The sequence below is a fragment of the Solanum stenotomum genome, chromosome 11 (assembly GCF_019186545.1).
Source record: "Solanum stenotomum isolate F172 chromosome 11, ASM1918654v1, whole genome shotgun sequence".
In the NCBI taxonomy this organism is placed as follows: domain Eukaryota; kingdom Viridiplantae; phylum Streptophyta; class Magnoliopsida; order Solanales; family Solanaceae; genus Solanum; species Solanum stenotomum.
In genome coordinates this window covers 52,785,497-52,810,868 of record NC_064292.1, presented here as the reverse complement: position 1 = coordinate 52,810,868, position 25,372 = coordinate 52,785,497, and the positions used below count along the sequence as shown (strand labels likewise).

Here is a 25,372-nt window from a genome sequence, read left to right as displayed (position 1 = left end):
AATCAAGGAGTGTCAATATGTAATATATATATATATATATATATAAACATAAAAAATATAATTTACCAAGCCAAGCTATGTAATTTTTCGACGAAGAAATATTATTAATCAACAACCCCCAAATATATGTGGCTCCGCCACTGCATCAAACTTTACGTATATGTCAAGTCACAAATGTGTGTTGCCATCTCTATGGAGAACGTGATTACTATTATGATTTCTTATCGTGTATATCTACTATAAAAATACATAATATCGCTAGATTTTTATAATTTTTTGAAAGTTCTATTATAAAGAATAAAAAGGTCAAACCTGTTACATCAGATAATTTTCTTAAAGTCGTTCTGTAACCTAAATTTAGAACTCATCAATACATATAATTAAGAACGAAAAGATTGTATTCATCCCATCACGACAATGCTGAGTGGACATTTGCCAACAACATAAGGGGTAATTAATTTGATGCGTCATTCTTCAACATATAACAGCTCCTTTGATGGAGACAATTGATACTTATGGTTATAAATCACAGAAATAAATAAAATAGTACTACTAGTAAAGAAAGTATGGGTCATTAATGTTTTTTTCCACATTAACTATAATAATTTTTTTAGTGGAATGTAATAAGTGGTGTTTGCCTTAATGCAGAAAAAATATATGATTGGAAAGTTTATAAAAATTAATCGAAATATAAATATTAAAATAATAGTAACATGGTTTGATTGGGGGATTAGGATTAATAATTAATATAATATATGCTTTAGTGTAGTGTTAATTAGTTGGTCGTACAAGAATTAAAGACAATCTCCGTATAATTAATGGAACATTTGATTAACGGGATATTATCGTGTTAAATTACGTAAGATTCTATTTTATATTTGTCTCCTTCTGTTACTATTATATAACCTCCTCGAAGCAAGGAAGGGAAGTGGAGTAATTGTGAAGACTAGCGTAGAAGTTACTAATTTTTTTTTATGGAAGCCGAGACCCTTCCATGGCGTGGTATTAGACTGGTTAATCGTGATGGATCAATATTTCAAACTAAAAGAGATTTTGAACCTGGAGCGGATACGTTTCATTACCACAAGTTGAAGATAATAAAAAGACAGATTTATGGTGAGCACATGAGGGAGGAGAAAAAGCGCTACGAAGAACAATGTTTATTTGATGTAGAATGGAATTAAGAACATCAAGATTCAAGGGTTATGTGTACTAGTAGGTAATTATCAACGTAAAAATGAAGAGCCGGAGGGGGTAAAATGCGCCTAACTAAAAACGATTTCATATTCTAGACTCAAACTCGAGACATATTGACCCTTATTGGTAACCATAGTAATAGCTATCAGTGGAATATTATGGGCTTCTGAAATTATTCATCAAAAAGTGTGGGCCGCTGACTTGGTCTATTGGTCCAATCCAAATGGGAAAAGCCCAACCAACTCAAATGGAAAAAGCCCAATTACATGTTGTTTGCTGGATCGGTACAATTGCGGTAGAAAAACTATTTTCAATAGACACTCACAGTTAAAAAAAGAAGAAGCAACAAGTCATTTTTAACATCATGAGGTGTAGTTTCCTACTATATAATAAGCGTATACTGCCTAAGAAAGTAAACATAAATCTAGCGGCTATTTACATAAAAATCTCTATAAAAAAACTTCCATTCATTTATATCGTTTCAATACATTATCATAATCTTAATGTAAAAAAATAATAATACTCTTTACTAGTAAAATTATAAAAGTATTAATAGATTTCTTTCTCATTATAAAGCATTATAATATATAACTTGTGTAAGTAGTATTTAACAAGAACAATATGATAATGAAGAAGAAAGGAATTCAATTAGAATATAAAAAAGAAGAAGAAAAAAGAATGAATATCAAGAGATCATCATATGATATGGTGCAACAAATAAGTTTAATCAGAGGCTTCAATTTTAAATTCTAAGTATAAAAAATTATTGGTAGAAAGTGCTTCCCCTAATGGATGCGCGCGATGTGAATCTGAATGAATCAAACTCCAATATGAATATTGAAAATTTAATAAGAAATTAAAAGAAAATGAATAATAATAAGCCATAAAAGGATGTGCTGCAACAAATGAGACTATACATCCTGAACATGAAAAAAATCATTAGTATATAATCGCGATATGAATCTAAATTAATCGAATTCTAATACGAATATCGAAAAAAAAAATGAATTAGCAAGATAGCAAAGAAGAAGAACAGAGTTAATTCACAGCCTTGCATTTTCCATCTTAATATATATCTATCTTCATCCACTCAATTTTTTTTTTCATTTAATATTATTATTTTATTAATAATTTACCATTTTTATATTTTATTTTTTTTATATTAATTTTAGTAACAACCTCAAATCAGTTATTTCTGTACAGAACAGATTCATTTTTTTTTTTAAAAGAAAAAAAAGAGATATGCTGAGCATCAGAGTAACAGCAACCATTTCTTCTTCTTCAACTCTTTTCTTTACAAATTCCAAAAAATTATCAAATAAATTCTCTTACATTTCAAATCCATTGAACAATTCTTCAAAACCCATTAAATGGAATTGTAAGAATTCAAGAATGGAGTCATCAAAATCAAGTTTTGTTACCAAAGCTTCAGCACAGCCACTTACAAATCCTGCAGAACTCATTGATTCTGTTGAAACTTTCATCTTTGATTGTGATGGTATGATTTTATTTTTATTTTTTTTGGATTTTTTTGATTTAATGTTGATTTGGGTGTTTGTGTATTTGATTGCTTATGATGGTTTTGAGTGTTAATGGAACATTTTCTAGATTTGTGTGTGTTATAGTTGTGGAGAGGTCATGTTAATCTTCTCGGTATCGTTCTAATTTTATTGGATGTTCCGGAAAGGGACGGTTTTTGGGTGGTTTTTAAAGTGTTTTAGTGGAGTTTTTGTTTGTTTGTTGGAAGATGTAGTTAAAGGTGTTTCATTTTGTGTGTATGCTTATTGCTATATTGCTCGGACTCTTCAAAAATGTCGATGAGTGTGTGTCAAATACTCTAAATGTAGTGCATTGTTGGCTTGTTTCATGAATCATGATATAGACAACTTTGGATTAGTGGGTTTTTACTTTATTGGGCTAATAACATGTTCGATCAAGCTTTCGGGAAGTTGAAACTTCTTTTTTTTTAAAAGAAAAAGTGCTTAGTTTAGAGAATTGAGGTGTTTGGCCAAGCTTCTAAGGAAAACGAAATGATTTTGAGTGATAGTGGAAGTTGTTAGAAGCTGAAAAAATAAGTTTTTTTTTTGGTAAAACACTTAAAGAACCTTCATAAAGTATGAATTATTGTTCTAATTAAATAAATTTTAGGTTGACTAGCCAAACATGGACTGCTACTCTCCCGAAGTTCTTTTATGAAAAGTATTTTAACAAAAAACACTTAGTAGAGACAAAAAACACTAGGTGATTTATTCCCATTTGTCCTAGTCTTGATAGACGGAGTTACTTGGAACCTATTGTTGGTGGGAAGTATTTCGTAGAATTAGCCAACGTGCATGAATACTCTTAACATGGTGTGATATTGTCACTTCGTTGTACCTTCTCTATAGCTTCCAATTTTTTCAGCTACTAATGTGGAACTTTGTTCGAACACCCAACAAAGTTAAATGTCATTCATAAGGGGAGAAAGATATAGTAATCATAAACAAAGTGGGGAAATTAAAGCCAGAACTTCTTATAAGGACATATTCTCAACTCTCATTTTAAGTATTGTGTCTGGCCAGAATATGGCATCTGATATAGAGTGCATTGAATTTATTCTATACATAGTGAGAATCTAAAATGAATACCCCTAGAGTATGATACATTTCAGACTTTTTTATGCGATAGTGGCATGACCTAAATGAAGTAATTTTAGGAAGAATGTGAATTAAAAATTTTCCTGATACAGCCAAATCTCTTTATAACGTCAGTTTGTCTGAATATTTTTGGTTTCTATAGCAAAATGTTGAATGTAATATAAAATGAAATATCATTACCAATGAAAACTTGTCCGTTATAGTGAAATGTTGTTATGTAGGGTAGTTATTATAGAGAGGTCTGGTCGTTAGCATCTTTAACAGGTGATAGTCTAAGTTTCTTTTCCTTTCCCTTATCATCTTTTGTCGCAATTATCCTTAAAGAAATGTTGATAATATGTTCCTAGCAAAAAAGTTGAGTAAGTTACTTAAAATAAAGTCCTTTTTTCCTCCATTATATACAGGAGTCATATGGAAAGGAGATAAACTGATAGACGGAGTCCCTGAAACTTTGGATTTGCTCAGGGAAAAGGTTAGTGTTTCGAATGATGGGATGCTTTGCGTACTTAAATTTGATTGCAAGATTGTTTGTAGCATTCAGTTTATAGTGATTCAAACCAAAATTACATTTTTCATATGAAAAGTATGACAACAAAATCATTTATTAGAGAACTGGTTGCTCCATCTAACGTTTCGGTAACTTCATTCTCCAGGGAAAGAGATTAGTTTTTGTTACCAACAACTCAACAAAGTCTAGAAAGCAGTACGGGAAGAAATTTGAAACACTTGGTCTTAGTGTCAACGAGGTAAGTTAATTGTTATTCTAGTTCATATTTATGACTAAGTGGATCAATAGTTCTTATAGCAAGTCACTTTCCAGGAGGAAATTTTTGCTTCATCCTTTGCTGCAGCTGCTTATTTGAAGTCTATTGACTTCCCAAAAGATAAAAAGGTAAGCCATCATAAATTCACAGCATATTTCCTATTGTCGAGCGACTATTAATGCCTTTTAATCTTGTGGTCTTAATCATGCCATGTGGAAAGTTAAAATGATAGAGTTTCCAAAAGAGGAAAGAGACATTCTTTTTGAAACTGACTAAAAACGAAAGTACGACATACAAATTGAAATAGTGGGAGTAAAATTCAACTTCAATTCGAAAATTAGACATTTTTTCTACCATCATGGATCCTTTAGATGTTTAAAGGATTTCGGAATCATTATTCTTTTTCATTCTCCCAGATACTAATTGTCTTCTGTGTTGAGTTATTGAAATAAGAATAGGTAAAAGTACCGTCTGATAAGTTGTGGATCTCATATTACATTGCGTCTAATGCTTTCAGCTGCAGTGACACAGATTTGTGGTATTATCTTTTGACTGTATCAGTCACTTGTCCACAGACCAAAAAAATAAAAAATAAAAAATTCAGTAGCATGGATTCACTGCTAAAAGCCTAAAATGTTTTACCATATTGTTTAACTGGTGTGCATTTTTAAGGTGTACGTTGTTGGTGAGGATGGCATCTTGAAGGAGCTTGAGTTAGCTGGTATTCAATATCTTGGAGGACCGGTATGTAGAAATAAATAATATACAGTCCTTTCTATTTTATGAATAAGCTATGACATGTCTTGCAGTTAATAACTTTTGACCTCTTGATAGTTTTTCACCTCAAATAAATCAATAAATTATTAAAATTTTGGTCTAATGGTTTATGAATGAATGTTTATCTTCTCGTTCTAGTTAACTAACCTGTGGAACTAGTGATATGTTGTGTTCTCGCCTTGTCGCCACAGCCATTTATCTTACCTAATATAAATCAGGTCTTATAGTTATTAGGATTATACCATGTCTCTCATTTTCTGTCTTTGTTATGTTTTTTCCTTTGTCAAGTGTAAAAGTCTTATACTTGGCCAGAAGATTGAGATAAACAAGACTTGCAAAATGAAAAGAAACAATGAATGTCATTTGCATCTTTCAACCAAAATTCACGTTTTCTTACACTGCAGACTAAATTACGTAACCTTGGAGCCAGAGTGCTGCAATTTGAACCATGACTTGGGAACTTCCTTTCAACTATGCTTTGAAAGTTAGAAAATGATCCCACTAACAATGTTTACTTTGATAACATAGTTTAAAAAATGTTCTTTTCTTCTCTTTTTATAGTTAGATTTCAGAGAGAGAGAGAGCTACGGAGCATTTGCTCGGTGCCTTCTTTGGTACCAGATTCACATTTGAACTGAATGCTGTGTTATTCTTTTTAACAGGAAGACGGTGACAAGAAAATAGAGCTAAAACCTGGATATATGATGGAGCAGGATAAGGATGTATGCCTCATTTCATGCTTCTAAACTTATTTTGTTCTCATGTGTGTTCTACGTTTAAATCAGACCAAGCTCTACTATTTTTTGAATATATTGTGCTGAGTTGTGTCTATACCTTTCAGGTTGGAGCTGTTGTTGTTGGATTTGACCGCTATTTCAACTACCACAAGATTCAGTGAGTTATCCTTTTTATCTTTTCTGTATCACATTCTCTGCCGAATAATATCTAACTATGAGATTACTTTGTTTTGGATTTGTTCGGATTTTAATATTCAATTTACTTAACCACTTATATAGTACTTTTTTCTTTGCTCAAAGTTCTGATCATCTAATCCATTTTAGCTATCCCATGCTAAAATATTCCCCTTGCTATAGGACCTGATTCAGACTAGAATTACTATCTGCACATATAAACCCTGTATTCAAGGCAAGACTCGGGGAAAAGTGAAGGGTATTATAACTGTATAGGTTTCCTATGTCGCGCATTCACCTGTCTGTATAAATCTTCTCTTACCTGTTGATATCACATCTCTAACTTGTTTTCTGTAATGAAGGTATGCTACCTTGTGCATACGTGAAAATCCAGGATGTCTCTTTATTGCTACAAATCGTGATGCTGTTACCCATCTTACAGATGCTCAGGAATGGGCAGGTTATTCCCCTCTCATGCTTTAAAGTTAGGTTCACATGTTTGTTCTGTGAGTTAAACCGTTCATTAACATAAGTTAGTTGTTGAACCCATTCTCTGTTGGACTTAAATCTACTTAGCACCAATATGATTATTTCTGTAGCACTATCATTACAATAAGAGCTTTTTCTTGCAATCAGAATTTATCACATGTTATTGCGATTGTGATGTACACTTCAATTCTTTTCCTGTTTTACCTTTTTACGCTCTCATCCTAGTCATTATCTATAGAGCCTTTCTGAGCCATGTCATTTGCTTTTTCATCTGAAAGAAATGTTGAGGTGTCAACTAGTTTGAATAGTTGATTACTGAACTAATTTGGATCAACCTTGTTAGTCGTTAAACTCGAGGAATTCTATATAGTTAGAACAATGATAAGATTTATTCATTTAGCATTTACAATGTCATCAATCTTTTTTCTAAATCTTATGTGTCATCTGCTTTGACCATTCTGTACAGTCATAGAATATTTTTTCCATATTTAAACTAAGCTGCATCCTTTCTGTTCTGTTACTTCAGGTGGTGGTTCAATGGTTGGTGCGATCCTAGGCTCTACAAAGCGTGAACCTCTTGTTGTAGGAAAACCCTCGACCTTCATGATGGACTACTTGGCTGATAAGTATGGCACGACTTTTCTACAATTTTTATGGCTTGTCCTAGATTATCTTCTTTACTTGCACTCTTTGTCATTGCCTTCTGCTCCCTTCCCTTATCTCCTTTTTTGGCTGAATGCGCTCTTTGCCGGAGTACATTAACTTTTTGATGTGTAAATCAGCAAGCTTTTCTAGTCATCAAGGTTTTATACATCAGGGTGTTGGCAAAAACAAGATTAAATGCAGGTTGATTATGTTGGATTTGCTATAATTTAGTAGATTAAACAAATTTAAAAAGTTAATGCTGCCCCAAAAGCTTGTGATTCCCATAAATGAACTTTTAACTATAAATGTAGCATTTTCACATTTCCAATACAGGTAATTCAAACTTGTAACTTATTACCATTGACTCTTCAGCAGTTGCGGGGCCAGGAATTCCATGAGGGGATTCAAACTGTACAAGAATGTCATACCCATGGTTTGAACTTATGACCTAAAATTTTTGAACCGCCTTTGCAATGTGCTAAATATCTTTACTTATAACAAGAAGATTCAACACTACATATATATGCAAAAAAAAATGATTTTCTGCTAAGAAATTTTCTGACAGGGATTCAATTGAACCCCCTCGTCCACGTAGTTCCACCCCTGCTCTTCACTAGCGTTATATAATCGCCGTGGTTCTTAGTTATTTCAGATGTATACTTGTTTAGTTGCTGATGAAACTTTGTCATCCTATGATGAATGCTTCATCACGAGAAATATCAAAATCATACTACCTTACTTCTAGATCAAGTTTGACTAGTGCTCTCTAGTTGCATGTGAAGTAATTATACTTTTAGGCTTTAGCCTTGAAAGGCTGACCTAAATGTTTGCATCATGCTTATGTAGGTAGTATTTGTGTAGGTAGTATTTGTACTGTCTCTCATAAAAGAGATATAAAGAGTGTTTACGAACTTTTTCTTCAACGTATGTATGCTGAAGTAGTAGTATTGGCATTGTGATGTATCAAGCAATTTTCTTGATCAAACATGAACTAGATCCTTCTATCATTTTCAGGTTCATATTCATAGGAAGAAAACTGTCGTTCTGTTGAACGTTACATAGTTCTTTACAGAAACAGACTAGTTTTCATTATGCATTTTCCTAATCTGTAAGGAAGTGTAGATGTGAATATAACTGGACGTTCAATAACTTTTCTTTCTTCATCTTCTTTAATGTTATCGCAACAGGTTTAAGATACAGAAGTCGCAGATATGCATGGTCGGTGACAGATTGGATACAGATATAGTGTTTGGACAAAATGGTGGCTGCAAAACTCTTCTGGTTCTCTCAGGTATCAGAAAGGAAAATTTGTTCTCCTTACAAGGCATATGCTTCAAAATTTGTCATCCAACACTATCTTTTGTTCATGTTTTAGGTGTGACATCTTTATCGATGCTTCAAGATCCCAACAACTCTACACAACCGGATTTCTACGCCAACAAGATTTCTGATTTCCTCTCTATTAAAGCGGCTGCAGTTTGAGCAAATCCACTGATTACGCGTGGCGATCCCATTCTTTGTGTTTGATGTGTTTACAAAAGCACTTCATTTATGCATCCCAGTTTCTCTTTTAGCTAAAAGAAGATGGGAGTTGAAATTAGGCATATGAGAAACTGCATAATGCAATGTAAAGAGTACCATTTTAACTTTCTAGATATAATAATGGTTCTTGGTAAAAAATGAAGTCTAAGTTCAAGTACTTCCATCATGAATCATGATATAGTAAGGCATCTTTTGATTATTTTCCCTTGTTGGTGCATAATGATGCAAAAATTGGAATGTCATGATTCATATGCTACAATTTAGTGAAGGTGGAATGTGAATACTGTTGTAAAATATTAATTTTTGTATTGTTTTAATAGTGATAAACAACCTTGGTATCTCTGAGGTCGGGTAAGGTTTGCATATATTCTATGTTTCCCAAACCTCACTTTGTGAGACTGTTGTTGTATTGTTAGTAGTGATAACAAGATTCAAAACAGAAGAAACTTGCAAATGAAGCAGAATAATTTTGGTGTCTGCTTTGACATCGTAACTTATCTTATTCAAGTCGCGTAAGGCCTATTAATAAGGTTATTTTAGAAGTTTTTTCATTCTCAAGATTCGAACCGAAAGAATTCTCTTGATATTTTAAGACAATTAGCAAATTGATAATCATGTTACAAACTCAATTTAGATTCTCAACAAAATAATACTTGTCCTAAATGTTTTTTTCCCCACTCATAATTCGTACTCACATTAAAGCCCGACTAGAATAAGATTCACGCCGAAAAGTCCTACTTATGCCATAGGGATACATTACTTTCTCCAAACCCACATGTGGATTATATTGGATATGTTATTGTTGTTATTATTAAAACTTATAATGAAAGATATTTTATTAATCATGACTATAAAAGGAAATAAACATATTCGAGCAAGAGCAAATTTAAGCTAGTGTTTGATCATACATTTTGGATCAAATTTTGAAAGTTTATCTTCATATATATGTTTGGTCAATTTAATTAGATTTTGAAAAATTATAATGGAAGATCTTTTATTAAGCATTACTATAAAAAGAAATAAACATATTCGAATAAGAGCAAATTTAAGCTAGTGTTTGATCATACATTTTGAATCAGATTTTGAAAGTTTATTATTATTCATCTGTTTGGTCTATTTAATAAGATTTTGAAAACTTATAATGGAAAATATTTTATTAAGCATTACTATAAAAGGAAATAAACATATTCGAACAAGAGCAAATTTAAGCTAGTGTTTGATCATACATTTTGAATCATATTTTAAAAGTTTATCTTTATATATCTGTTTGGTCAATTTAATAAGATTTTGAAAACTTATAATGGAAGATCTTTTATTAAGCATTACTATAAAAGGAAATAAACATATTCGAACAAGAACAAATTTAAGTAGGTGTTTGACCATACACTTTGGATCAAATTTTAAAAGTTTATCTTCGAATATCTGTTCGGTCAATTTAATCAGTTTTGAAAATCTAATCTTTAAATATTTTCTTCTCTGCAACATAACTTTATTTTTTTTCCAAATAAAATGCATATCCAATTATAATCCAAATTTTCAAGTTTCAACTTTAAAATCACATAACTTTAATTATTTTTCCAAATAAAATGCATATCCAATTATAATCCAAATTTTCAAGTTTCAACTTCAAAATCTTTGACCAAACGGAAGCTAAAAATGGATTAGAACAAATTAATTTCCTCCTCAAAAGACAAAAATACCCTCCTCAATCGTATTCCATCTTCATCCAATCTATGGTTAAGTAGGTCATTTCACCTATTCTTTCAAGAATATCCTTTGTAAGGAAAAAAGACTTGAGACTTTCTTCTATATATATAAAAATTCAGATCCAACAAACACAAATCAAAATTCCAAAAAGCTAATTTCTTCGCTAAATCGATTGATCGTTCATCGGAAAAATTTAGGCATTGACGGAGTATATTCGAGTTCCGGTGAGAGACGAATTGAGAAAAATGAATGAAGTGTCGGAATGCAGCGTTTGTCACTCGAAATTGGTAGCTTCGCCTACCAAAAGAACGGTTTCAAAGGCTTATGATCGTCATCGGACTGTTGTATCGGTGAAGACTCGAGCTTTCAACGTGTTTTTGGTTGTCGGTGACTGCGTTTTGGTCGGTTTACAGGTATGTGAAACTTGCATTGTGAATTTTGCGGTTTGGATGATAGTTTTACTACTTGCTCTTTAACTATTAAACTAGAAATAATCAGCTGAAGAACAAAAATTTTATTGTGAATGTAGACGGTTAACTAGTATGAAGCAAATTCTGTTTGAGCTAGAAAAAGTGATTTTTTTTGGTAAATTTAAAGAAGATGTTTGCATTAGTGCTGGAAAATGAACAGATACAAAAGTTTATGATCATCATCGCACTGATGTAATCGCTCTTTTAACTTCTTTTTGGTTGTCAGTGACTGCATTTTGGTCGGTTTACCGGTATTAATTTTTTGCTGCTGTAGCTTATGTGAAGCTTGCATTGTGAATTTTGTGGTTTGTAATAGTGTTACTACTTGCTCTTCAACTATTAAGGTAGAAATAATCAGCTCAAGAAGTGAATTTGTTGGATAAAATATGCATGCCCGTTAACTAGTATGAAACGAATCCTATTGAGCTGGAAAAGTGAGTTATTTTGGTGAATTGAAAAGCTACAAAGTAAAGAAGATGTATGCATTAGTGCCTGGAAGGTGAATAGATACAAATTCATTTGCAAAAGATAATGTAAAAGCCTGGGTATCAGGAACTGCTACCTGTCGAACTTAAGCATCTGCATCAATAAAATGCTGAAAGTTGATAAAAGTCTTATGACATGTGGAGTTAATAGGTGAAATAAAGTAGTAAAGGCAATTTCTAGCAGAATCACTTTTTTTCCTCATTTTAAGGTGTGAGTGGGGGGGGGGGGGGGGGGGGGGGGGGGGGACTAGGGAGGTGGAATGTGGTTCATCACATGTGCATCTTAGTGTAGAATCATTTTTCTTATGACCGGGAAAGCTGTTGTTTTAGCTTTGGATCAATCCCTCTACCCTTCTCCCTTAAATACTAAACTTGGTTCGAACTCAGTAACTCACACCTACTACACATCTTGTTTTCTACCTTTGTTGTTGAATCAAAGCCCTAAGGCTCTTAGTTTAGAATGATATTAGTCTTAAGAGTTCAAAAGTATCCCATGTCTCTATGTTAATACTTCAAGGCCTCATTTGTTTGCATTAAGATTAAGACGTTTGAATCTAAATGCACATTTGAATATTAAGATGTGCATTAACATTTGAATACTATATAGTTAAGATTGTTTATTTTCTCAACATCTGAATGTATAAAATTTGTCTTTTTTTAAAAAAATAATAAACATAAAATTCAAATAAAACACTATATTGATATAATATTATATCAATAAATATTTTAAAAGTTTTATATGGCATTTGGCGATGTTGATGACTAGTGATGGTGATTGTGTATGTCGATTTGGAATAGTGTTGACTGATAATAGTGGTTATGGGCAGTATCTTGTGGTATAGTGGTTGACAGTAGTGATTAATGTGGTTGTTGGTGGTGGCGGTTGATCATTAGTAGTGAAATGATACTGATAGCTAATGATGATGATGAATAATGATGGCGGTTAGTGGTATATAATGTTGATTAATGGTGATAATTATCAGTAGTAATTAGTGGATGTAATAATGATTGGTGGTGATGATTGCAAATGATGGCTCATAGTGACGATTAATTTTGGTGATTAGGGGTAGTGGTGGTTGTGGTTGAGCCGAGGATGGTGGTTGTGGTAATTGACGATGGTGGTAGTTGTGGGTGGTGGATGAAAGTAGATGGAGTAGCGACGAATTGTCATTTTTTGTACAAATTCTTTAATTTTGTTATAAATCTTAATCATTCAGACCTATGCAGACCCATTAAGTGGTTGTAAAATAAGAAAAAAAACAAACACACTTAATGATTAAGATTCAGACCTTGTAAATAAATAGACTTAATGGCTGAGATCTGAATGATTAAGTCTAAGATCTTCATCAAGTGCAAACAAATGAGGCCAAAGAGCAATACTTAGGCATGTTGGCATTATTTCGGAAGCCTAACTTTTGCAGTATGTCACTGTGGTCCTATTAGCTCTCTATCTTAGCATTGGGAGAGCCCATCATTGGAACAAACCATCGAGTAATATCGGAGCTAATAAAGGATTGGATTTAGTAGCTGGACTATGTTGAATATATTTTGGCCTATCCTATGATATTTTTCCTTTTGATGACAAGGGTTGTAGTTTTGAATATGTTTACTTCTACTGGTTTCTTACTTGATCGAGGTAATTGTGTTTTGTATTAAAATCTGCTAAATTGTGCAAAACTATTGATATTACTAAAACTCAGTCATCTTGGAGTGTAGAAGGTAAAATGGCTCAAAAGAGTAAATTGATGGGTATGTCTAAGTTTCATTTTGGAATGTCATCAATTTTCTCATGATTTTACAAAATCATCTTTGAAATACTTTCCATGGAAAAACACTTACAGAGATTGATTCCAATAAAAGTATCTCATAGTCTAAATATCTCTCCTAGTGAAGGTTGGTTGTTGGTATGACCTTGAGCTTTTGATTTTTTTTTTTTTTTTTTTGTGTTGAATATTGAATATTACGTATTTGTATTTATTTAAAGAAAAATGTGTATTAGAGTAGTTACTTCTTAGAACTTGGTTATCAAAAAGTAGTTATTTTGCACTGAGTACTACTGGAATATTTCGGTTTTCCTTATGTAAGTTTCTATATTATGCTATATTTGTATATTGAATAAAATACATTTTTCATTTATTTCTTTTCTTGCAGCCTATACTCGTATATATGTCAAAAGTTGATGGCAAATTCGAGTTCAGTCCCATCAGTGTTAATTTTTTGACTGAGTTGGCAAAAGTTACATTTGCAGTAATAATGCTATGCTTAGAGGTATAGCTTTGTCTCTCTTTACTGACTTAACTTATTCTATAACCTTCTACACCTTCAATTTCCTATGAGCTTCTTCTCTTCTTTTTCGATATAACAAAATTCTCTACCAGGTATTGGTCATATGCATCATAACTTGTTCTTACTATCTTGATACCTTGGTATAACTATTCACTTGTTTTAAAATGTTTCAATCTCTTGTATTATTTGAAGGCTCGAAACCAGAAGGCTGGTGAGAAGTCTCTTCTTTCTTTCTCCACATTGTTCCAGGTAAGACTTGTTAATTCACAAAAGTGATTTTATTTGTTTTAAATAGATATACAAGTTTGATGTCCAGTTGTGTCAAACAATAAAAAAATGTTTCCACTGAGACATGTCTTTTTCATGTATACAAAAGAATATACCTACACTTTTTTTATCAAGTAAAAGAATTTTCATTCATAAACATGGCTAAACTGGCTGTATACAAGGGGTATACCAAAAGGTAGAGAATCTACAAAATATATGATTCTCTACAGACTTCACCCAACCGTCTATACAACAAGGAACTTTCTGTGTGCACCAAAAGAAAATAAGGGAACAGAGACTACTCCTCAACGGGAGAAACTCGACTCTACTCCTTCTAAAGCTCTCCTATTTCTCTCTCCACACAATCTACATTAATTCATAAACTTACATTCTTTTTGTATTCTCTTGTTGTTCTTCCTGCGTGTTGTTGCCGTCGTCTTTTGCATCTGTTTTGAGTTGAGGGTCTATCGGAAACAACATCTCTTCCATTTAAGGAAGGGGTAAGGTTTGCTTATACACTACTCTCCCCGGACCCCACTTGTGAGATTACACTGGGTATGTTGTTGTATGTTGTTGACTTCTCCATATACCAATATTGTTGCTTACCTTAATGAGAATTAGTGACGATATTTAACATGAACATGGAGAGTTAAGTAGGTGAACCCATCTCACCCGGCTTAAAGCCAAACTTTAATAAGAGTTTCAAGTTAAATAAAAATCTTTTATTTATTTCCATTTGAAGTCTATGTTTCTAACTTTTTGACATACAAAATCTAAACTTTTGATAGTGAAGGCTTTTCTTTTGTTATCCCTATATTTTCTCTCCACTTCCTTATAGCTAGTTTAGTCATCCTTGTTAAATCTACATAGAATGTTAGCTTTCTTCTCTATATTTCTCCTTTGTTTTCTAGTATACAAGGAATGAAGAAACAATGACCATAATTGATGATGACTACTGACTTCTAATAGTACTTAATGAATGGTTAATGGGGCCACAGAGGAAAAGTAATAGGTTTCTATTTTACCAAGTTAAGTTTTTATAACTAATATGTGAATGGGCTTTGTTCTTTAATTAATACTCCAATCTGAAGTTTGAAATTAATGAATCTAATCATTCAGAAGTTCTTTCTCTGACATTCCTCTACCACGTAGGACACAAGTGGGATATTAAGAATTACAGTGAAGAATGTTCATGGCAACTTTTGTTACAAACTGTTTTTCTTTTATTAATTGCAGGCTGCTCGGAACAATGTGCTTCTGGCTGTTCCTGCTCTGCTTTATGCTATTAATAACTACCTTAAGTTTATCATGCAGGTAAATTTTTTCTGTCGTTCCTCATTTGGATATTAATAGGTTATTTGTGAGATGCTTATCAAACTCTCATGACTTACTGCCCTTATCTTAGATGGTGGGTTACAAATAGATTCATATACCCTACCTCAGCTAGCTTGGGATTGAAGCATATTGATTAATATGGATGTTATCTACTTTTTTTCTTCTCTCCCAGTAGTGTACTATTCTAGTATTATTAAGAAAGATCATGTGCTTTCCAAGATAGCTATCAATATACATATAACTCAAAAAATACATTCCTAGAAGATTTTCTTTTATAGCTTCTTTTTGTTGCTTTAGATCAGAAAGTAAATTGAGTATCTTCCCTGAAAGTTAAGAACTTTGGCATGAAGAGACTTGATTGTCATCTCAAGTGGAATTATTTAACCTTCTTGATTTCGCATAATCTTTATCTGTTGTGATTACTTTCTTCAAAAAATTATGTTAAGATTATTGGTAATTTGGAATTTTTGTCCTCTGGCTCTGTACTTTCGTCTTTTGTGCTTTTGACGTAACTCATAAGGACTCACTTTCTTGTATAGCCCTAAAGTTTTGCATTGTTGGTACATGTTATTGGAGTTCAACTATCCTCTCACACTTCCTAATGATACTTTCTGTTACTTCGTGCAGTTATATTTTAACCCTGCTACTGTAAAGATGCTGAGTAACTTGAAGGTATCCATTTGCTTATAGTTATTGCTGACATTTTCAGACTTTGCAATTTACTTGTGAGAATCCTACAGTAATTTTGGTTTGATAAGTTATATCTCCCTGACAAAATTGCAAGTAGCTGATAATTCAGGCGGATCTTACATACTAGATTAATTACACACTCTGCTTGCTATCTTTTGTTTCTGCTTCAGTGTTAGCTTTAGTTGAGTGTTCACAGTCAGGTTTTACTATTAGGTGTTAAAATTTCCATGTATGTGCACTCAAGATTGAATGGAAAATAAACAACTATGGGCTTATTTCTCTTCAGATGGTTGAGATAGGTTGTCCTTTTTTTCCCTTTATTATATTTGTTGTGCCTGGCCAACTTGCGTGCACCTTGGTTGATCCACTAGGCTGCCTGTACAACTCACAAGAACAGGTTTCCATGGATAACCCTGCCCTCCAAAGATCGAGCCGATAGGCTCACATCAAGTATTTGTAGTTGGGATTTGGTGGTGAGCTGGTTAGTCTTTTAATTGTAGTTCGTATTCAAGGATGATGTGGTTACTCTTGTAATGCCTAGTGTGAGGATTCACTTATTTTGTGTCATACTTGTACCAGATCTTTCCTCTTTTGCCGCTGATTGATTTATCTTCTCAAATTTTGCGTTGGTGATTGTTTTTCTTTTTTAATTCTTAAAACTTGCAGGTTTTGGTAATTGCAATGTTGTTAAAGATAGTTATGAAACGCCGTTTTTCCATAATTCAGGTTGGTAAAGCTGACAGAGGTTTGTTTATGAACTATAGTCAACTGTATTTTTAATTGATTTTTAGATTTGTACGTTCTGTGTTTATGCATCTTGGACCCTGAAAGAATGCTAGCTATATATGACTATCAAAACTAAATGGTCACAGTGGGAGGCTCTTGCGCTATTGCTTATTGGCATCAGTGTGAATCAGCTGCGTTCTCTGCCGGAAGGTGCATCAGCTTTGGGTCTTACAGTAACAACAGGGGCATATTTATATACCTTGATTTTCGTAAGTATTATATGAAGATAATTCTCAATGACTAGTCACATTCTTTGCTTGATCCATCAGATATTCCAGCTTTGAGTGTTACTGCCTTCAAGAATTATTTTACCTTGTGGGATCTGTGCACTAATTCACACTATTCCCTTTCAATTTTTCCCCCCTTTTTAGTGTCCAAGAGAATATAGGTGGTTTACAATACAGTGCCACTTGTACTGGAACAAACTTTATGCCATACTTTATTGACTTTACACCTGGCTGCCTTATTTAATGGATAGAAACTGATGCAATGTAATAATTCAGGTCACTGTTCCTTCACTGGCGTCTGTCTACAATGAATATGCTTTGAAAAGCCAATTCGAGACCAGCATTTATCTTCAGGTGAACTTTTGCTGTTGATTACTCCTAAAGTGCTTTAAGCTGCTGCAGTGAGTTTGACTTCATTCAACTGGATCCCAGCCAAAACAATAGACATCTTCTCTTCCGTAGCTTCTTCTTTCATTTTCAATACTTCTTCACTGTCTCAGTTTAAACCATCACATAGAATTGTTAATTGATTTGCTAATAATCAGATTTTTTTTCTGAGCAATATTTTTGTTTGGTGTAATTATACAAAGCTAATAGTATGATAATCACAATCTTCCAAGTAGTGAAATGCTTGTAACCTCTTGGTGTGGTTTGTTTAATGGGTGTCTGACTTTATTAATGATCCATACAAACAACTAAACTGCTCTTTGCAGAATTTGTTTTTGTACGGATATGGTGCAATCTTCAACTTCCTAGGCATACTTGGAACTGTCATTTACAAAGGTATGAATGGGAAATCTTATCCTTTTTGTGTTTCCTAAGAATGAAGCTCTCTTGACATTGATAAACATGTGATTAATCATAATATCTGAAAAAACTGATCAATTAGTAACTTCTTTCAAATTCTATCTTCAGGTTATCTTTGTCTTCCCTCCTTTGTAGCTTTCACCTCCTTCATGAATCAGTTACAACTTACACAGTTTAAGAAAGTGAAGAAGACTTCTGAATCTTGTGGTTTTAAGCTTGTCATGTGGAAAGTTGGAATTAAAAAATTGCCAAAAAAGGAAAAAGACATTCTTTTTTAAACGGACTAAAAGGAAAAGTAAGACAAACAAATTGAAGCAGAGGGAGTATAAGGAAAGCATCAAATAAAGACATATAACAGTTACTGATCATAATTTTAAAAGTTAACAAAATGGACCTGGATGGTATCACCCTTAGATTGAGTACCATCCATAGCAGGATCCCCACTTGCTTATACTTCCCAGGCCTTTTGAGTTTGCCTAAAATGCTTATGATGCATCAATCCATTAGGCTTCATAAGCATTTTAGGTAAACTCATTTAATTCCTTTACTCTTGGATTGATTTATGTGTCTACTTCCAGTTGTTGGTTTATGCACAGAACTTATTTAATTCCTTTACTCTTGGCTAATTCTGTATCAAATGCTCTTCAGGACCTGACAATTTCGATATCTTACGGGGACACTCACGAGCAACAATGTTTTTAATATGCAATAATGCAGCTCAGGGAATCCTGTCTTCGTTTTTCTTCAAGTATGCAGGTGAAGCTTCTCTCACTTATTTGGCTTCCCAAGTAGATTTTTGACTATTATCAATGAAGGTAATAGAATGTGTTTTTGAAGAATTGATTGAATTATTAACATTGAACCTCTTGTTATTTGCACTTGACAAGATGCATCTGTGTGTACATCTTGTCTAACCATCCGATTTATACTAAATTATTTTTTTGTGTTTTATATTTCTGTTGTATATGGGACTTGAGATTTTTTCTCCTTGAATTTGTCCAATTTTTGCGAGCCAAAAATGGGTCGCTTCAATTTTTAATTGTCTATTGAATTTAGATTTCTAGCTCTTACAAGGTAGTTCCAATTTCTGGTAGTGAGCAACAAGCAGATTTCATTTTTCCACGGTGGTTTGTATTGTCTAGTAAATGTATTACTTAAACGCATTAACTAATTATTGCTTCGTTTTTACATTTGCAGATACAATTCTGAAGAAGTATTCATCAACTGTCGCCACTATTTTCACTGGAATAGCATCTGCTGTATTGTTTGGACATACCCTTACTATGAACTTCATCTTAGGAATCTCCATTGTGTTTATCTCGATGCATCAGGTTATATTTGGATGTTGTTATCTATTTTGAGTGGCATGCTTAGTTTTTTACTTGGACTCACGTCAAGCTTCAATTTTTCAGTTCTTTTCACCTCTTGCAAAGGTCAGGGATGAGCCACAAAACGGCAACCTGGAAATGGATTATCAGAAAAACTACAGGTGCACTCTTCTTTCAAGTTTTAAGCTTTATGAAAGCAAAACTGATATACACAAGAGATTGTGGCTACCCTGCGATGTTTTTCTCAACAGGCCTTCAGATGCTTATCTCTAGATCCGCCCTTTAGATTGTTTTGGATCAAGTACTTAACGTTCTTAGGAGTCGCTGGTGTCAAAAGACCGTCTAAACTTCCAGAGTATGGAGGGATACTGGACTCAGGTTACAGTGTATACATATGTATGTTCGCAGACGCTATTAAAGAATTGGAAATATGTACCTCCTGTACACTAGGATGGTCTATACCACTTGATCTGGTGTGAGAATATCTAGGATTCAGATGTTAAGAAAGTTTTAGTGCCCTTCCTATGCTAGTTGCAACTGAGTGAATCTTGGAGGGCCAATGGCAGAGCTCTACCTTTGATCACAAAAGGTCAAGATATCTTTCATGCAGCCAAATGAGTTAATTTGGTATTTTTTGCCTTAGATATGGAGCCCTTGAAATTTCATAAGCTCTTTATCCCCCGAAAAGAGAAAAAGCTTTGCAATCTTAAATATATATCCAAATTATTACTACTATTTTACTTTCCTGATTAAATGGTCTGCTTATGGAATTGAAAGTAAAACAAGGTGATGCAGAAGGTGCTTGACTGAATGACACCTCAAATTTGTGACTGTCCACACAGGGTGTCAGAATGGATAAAAATGAAAGGAAAGATCCAACTTTTTCCAAACGAGAAATCTGTTAATGACTGCTAGCAAAGCCTATGAAATGAGAAGTTACTGGCAAATAAAGCATGAAAAAAAGGTGCTTTCATGTCAAAAACATTAGAATAGGGATTACCCTGTGTTCGTAGAAAGGAGAGATGGTTTGCATCTCCCCCCGACAGGGATGGGAATAGCCTTCAGGCTTTACCTGTTACCACACATCCGGTTAAGGCTTAACACTTCGGTGGATCTTACCCCAAATTTTCTTCATCAAAAATACGGAATACCCTTCAGTTCAGAATTGGAAAAAGGAAAAGAAAGATAGAGGAAACATATGATTGAGGAATCCAATTCATAAGATTAAGAGCTCTTTTTTGTTTATTAGAAGATTTTGGGCCATTGGGAGTATTTCCAACGACATTGATGCAAGACTTGATGTACTTTGTTATCATTTTTTTGCACTGCGTTGGTGCTTTACTAATGTTATTCTCTGAATTATGAAAACAAAATAGGAATTTCATCAGGTTCCTCGTTTTCAAGAGCAGAGAGGGTTTAATATTTCACTTTAAGTGGACATGAAATCCGGCTGGGTCAAGATCAGGGGCGTATTTAGAGGGGGTGCCATGGGTTCACGTGAACCCATGCTCCCCTCTCTAGATCATATATAATCGTGTTATATTTTTAAAAAATATTTAAATATAAATGTGTGAACCTACGTTTAAAGTATCATATAATAATACAATAATGATTGAGTGCACCTCTCTAAGTAAGAATAAAAATTTAAGTCTTATATCTATCTTGTCCTTTTGAGTAACACCTCCCCAAGTGGTTATCGATTATACTTTTGACGTTTCAACTAATTTTTCTTTTGTTTTTTTTCCTTTAATCTTTCAAAATTTTCAAGTGCCTTACATTGGAAGTTCCTAAAAAACTTTGCACTATAAGATTTTTATATAATTAAATCAAATGTGTATATTAAAATTTAAAACTAATAGTATTATATATTTTGGACATATAATTTCTAAAATTTAATGGTTCATATTAAGAACCTAAAAGTCAAACTTATCAAATTTATATTTAAGATGCATTTTTCGTATTCGTGCACCCATCTTGACGAATTCCTGGATACGCCTCTGGTCAAGATGAAACAATTGCTTCTTCTGGTCCAATGGAGGGCCCACCTTTTTCTCCCTTTAGTTTCCATTAAACTATTATTTTTCTATATATGGTCTATTAACTATGCAGGTGTTGTAGCTAATCTCAGTTATCACTTTGATAGTTTGATGCATGTTGTGTGAAATCTTTAGTTATTGCGTTGCCTTTCTTACAACACATTTGATATCACCAATCTAGTGTTTTTTCTTTTTAAGAAAATTTGAGCGCTTGATTTCTACAGGTCAAAGGATGGATCCTTCATAAATATGGCGGCTGGGGCAAGTGAAGATGTAAGACTCTGATCAACTTGCGAAAAAGAATTCAAAAGATTATGCATGCATGTATTTCTCATATCTCTTTATGATGTTTACAGGCTAGCCATCGCGTTGGACCTGATGACAGAGAACCCCTTCTTCCCCGTTAGTTATTATAGGTATGCATTCTCTTGGCATCCTTTTGCGCTGTTGAATGATATCTGCAAAAAATGATTACGTTTGTAGTCTCAGTTTGTCAGACAGGTTGATACATAATGGACTTTCAATAATTAGTTGAAATGTTTCAGCGTACTTGATGGTTTTAGAGAAGTAAGGTGTTAAGACATGTGTTATTGACTAATATAGTAAAAATGGCTCTGGTTGAACTTTTAGGTCTGCTATTTGATACTCGTTAAAATTGATGATGCGTTGGATTTTTTTTAGAAATATCAGGTTTATAGCTAATATATTTGGAACAACTTACTCAATATCCCTTATCAAATATTAGTGTAGCATCCCATTCTTGTGTATTTGGTTGAAGCCCATATCCAAGACTCTTGTCTTTTGTCGGTGGATTTAGATGTTTGAAAGTGACACCTTGTGGACATAGTTGAGCATACCAAATTCTACAGATAAGGTGGAACTCATCTTACTCCGCTCACCCATGATAAAATTGTCTGTATCGATGCTTGAAGTTATTAATGTGTGTGAATAAAGACCCATCTTGGTATCTCTTATTTGCCAACCTTGTACTCTTTTTTTCAATGCCTGACTTTGTGCATAGGTTCATCAGTTCTGTTTGTACCATAAAGTATTGCATAGTTTTCTGCTACTATGCTTGGTTTACGTGAAATGTGACATTGATCTTAGCTCCTGTTCCGGTATATATGAGTTAGAGTTGGTTCTAGGAAATTCAAATTACATGATGAATTGTGATGTGCTCAAGTGTATTTCTATTGAAACATTTGCAGGATTGGATTGGTTTCTGGAGAAACATCGTTGGCTGGTCGGTATAGATAGTTCGGATTTTGGGTCATTCTCTTGATATTTATCACCTCAGTATGCTGAGAAGATTCTTTTCACCCTCCAGATAGGTACACAATTCTCTTCAGTGAGAATTAACTATAGCCCTTTTTTATAGTATGTGATGACAGCTCAGGAACCACAGACGTTAAAGTTGAGTTCTGGATGATGCGTTATCATCAGCTTTTGTATAGAATTTAGCTCATTACCCTGACATTATTATCGAGTGCAGAGTATTTTCTGCATGCACATTCTCTGTAAATCTGGTCTTGTGAAATTCAAGTTCATGAATAATGGTAATAGAGCATATCAACACCATATAAAACAAGTTGCTTGTTTTGTTTTATAGCTCCCCTTTACTATATGAAACTTTAGGTGAATGGGAGTATTGAAGGATTATGGTTCCAAATGCTAAAGGGATCTGTTAAAATTTGTATCTTAACTATGTTGGTTGAGCCAATTTGTATGCACCTCGACTAGAGGCATCATTGAGAAAAGTGCATGGATACCCGATTTTGATATTGCCTTTTAAATTGTGTGTATGACTTCGGGACAACTTCAAACTTATGGTGTTTAATCTTGTTAAAGTCTAACTTCAGACACAATGTCTAAAGTTTTATATGGATGGAGTTCAAGTCATTTGTGTTTGATTCATGCACATAAGTTCAAACAAAAATTGATTGAATTTCAGTCGTACATGATTGATGTTCAAGCAAATACGACTGAAGATTAATTGTTTTTACATGAACTTACGATAGAAATGCATGAACTCCAGTCATACGCAACTTCATAATCTATTTGAAATTGGACCAGTTGTTTGTTTTTGAAAGCTTCATTTGTTTGTTGTTATTGACTTCTCTTTTGCTTTTTCTTTGATGCATCAATTATTAACTTTCCATGAAAGGAGAAAGATGCTTCTACTTCTTTCAACTAATTAAAAATTAGTAAAACTTTGGTAATGCATCATCAATTACATGGCAATCTATAAAATAACTTATTTATTCCTTTATTTGGTTAATATTTTGTTTTAATTCGATTTGATTACTCAAAAAAATGTCTCCAAAATACAAAGTATATTTAGTTTTTGGGAAAATTAGCAATTAAGTCATAATTAGTTAAAATAACAACACTTTAAAATATTTATTTAAAATAGCAGAATGACAATATTTTTATAAAATAATATGTATTCAGATTTTAGGATTTAAAATTAATTTTATTTATGGAAAGAGTCCTATATTGGATCAAATTACTCCCTCTGTCCACTATTAATTGTCATACTTTCCATTTTTAGAGTCAAACTATAAAAATTTTGACTAACATTTTAGGATATATTTTTTCATCGTATTGATATGTAAAAAATTGCAATGTATAGTATTTTTCGTATAGTTTTTGAATATCTAAATTTTTTATTTAAAAAATCAAATTAATGTAATCTAATTTAACTTTGAAAATAAGTCAAATTGACTTTCGAAAAACGCAACATGACAAATAAAAGTGGACGGAGGGAGTATATATTAATAACCGTTTAAAGAAAAAAATTAAACCAATACACATTAACCTTTTTTCAACTCCATTTACGTTTCTTTCCCACTTTTCACGTTTCTTCCCCACCTTTCACGTTTCAAGTTTATCTTTCTTCAAGGTGCTAAATTGTTGTTCATCAAGAAATCTTCTTTATTGTTAAATGAAATCTATTTATTAATTCAAGCAGATTTCTCGATTGGCAAGGTAATTTCCATTATCCATTTTGATTTACTTTGATTTGATGTTTAAATCACCGATTCTATATATTACGGATTTCCAGTCGAATTTTTCAATTTTTATGTGATTTTGTTTAGTTATTCATCAAATAGTTATGATTTTCAATTTTTTTTGTGATTTTCTTTTAATTTTTCAGATTTTGGAGAATCTAGAAATTCATATGTATGTTTATTTTGTTTGATATTTAATACATTCTAATTTTTGATAATTTCGAAATTCAAATTATCAAAAATTTTGTTTTCATATTTGAGATTTAGTAGATTGTAGTAACTACATTAGCACACATACATCATCTATTGTTTGATTTTTTTATACATTCATATTTAATAATTTCTAATTTTGCTTATAGGGTTACTAATGCACAAGTGAATACGGATTCAGATTCGATTTTGATGGAAAATAATCGGAAAAAAGAACATAGTAGATGAAGAAGAAGAAGAAAGACAAAGTCAAATAAGAAGGTTACAAAATTGTATTCATACCAGAATTGTATTCATATTAATTTTTGTTTGTCAATTGTTTTTCTTTTACTCATCATTTGTATTTTTTTTTTAAAATATTGTCTTTCTTTTTTAGTTTGTAGTAATTTAAATAGGTATATAATGTATTCGTCACAATTCTATATATTATGATTGAATACATAATTTATAGAATTGTGACGAATACATTATAAGAAGGGAAATGGAAACTTATTGGTATTCATTTTTTCGTTTGAAATACAAAATCATATTGAAATACAACCTGATATTTGAAATACAAACTTAGTAAGACATACTTTGTATTTTATTTGGATAAAGCAATATCATTTTATGAATACATAATATATAAAATTGTGCGACGAATACATCACAAGAAGGGGAATACAAAATTATTGGTATTCATTCTGTGTTTGATATACAAAATGATATTTCAATACAACCTGATATGTCAAATAAAAACTAAGCTAGAAAATACTTTCTGCAAATT

General features: G+C 32.6%; 2 protein-coding genes and 2 non-coding genes across 4 annotated transcripts; 3 read left to right on the top strand and 1 right to left on the bottom strand.

The window, feature by feature from the left end:
• Positions 1-2,302: 2,302 nt before the first annotated feature.
• LOC125845229 (phosphoglycolate phosphatase 1A, chloroplastic-like) lies at positions 2,303-9,079 on the top strand. The gene is made up of 11 exons (XM_049524694.1): positions 2,303-2,695; positions 4,238-4,305; positions 4,487-4,579; positions 4,654-4,725; positions 5,270-5,341; positions 6,037-6,096; positions 6,216-6,268; positions 6,648-6,745; positions 7,301-7,400; positions 8,607-8,710; positions 8,795-9,079. Exons 1-11 carry the CDS (start codon positions 2,440-2,442, stop codon positions 8,899-8,901), a joined length of 1,083 nt encoding a protein of 360 aa, XP_049380651.1. The 5' UTR covers positions 2,303-2,439; the 3' UTR covers positions 8,902-9,079.
• LOC125846162 (U6 spliceosomal RNA) lies at positions 2,785-2,888 on the bottom strand. The gene has a single exon (XR_007444323.1). It is a non-coding gene; the product is annotated as a U6 spliceosomal RNA (small nuclear RNA).
• Positions 9,080-10,806: 1,727 nt separating the features above from the next.
• On the top strand, positions 10,807-22,904 carry LOC125845227 (CMP-sialic acid transporter 3-like). The gene is made up of 15 exons (XM_049524692.1): positions 10,807-11,081; positions 13,775-13,891; positions 14,102-14,158; positions 15,413-15,490; positions 16,139-16,183; positions 16,868-16,927; positions 17,074-17,196; positions 17,491-17,568; positions 17,928-17,997; positions 18,670-18,777; positions 19,219-19,352; positions 19,434-19,510; positions 21,610-21,658; positions 21,742-21,802; positions 22,600-22,904. Exons 1-14 carry the CDS (start codon positions 10,914-10,916, stop codon positions 21,790-21,792), a joined length of 1,215 nt encoding a protein of 404 aa, XP_049380649.1. The 5' UTR covers positions 10,807-10,913; the 3' UTR covers positions 21,793-21,802; positions 22,600-22,904.
• Positions 20,353-20,479, top strand: LOC125846176 (U6atac minor spliceosomal RNA). The gene has a single exon (XR_007444335.1). It is a non-coding gene; the product is annotated as a U6atac minor spliceosomal RNA (small nuclear RNA).
• Positions 22,905-25,372: the final 2,468 nt, after the last annotated feature.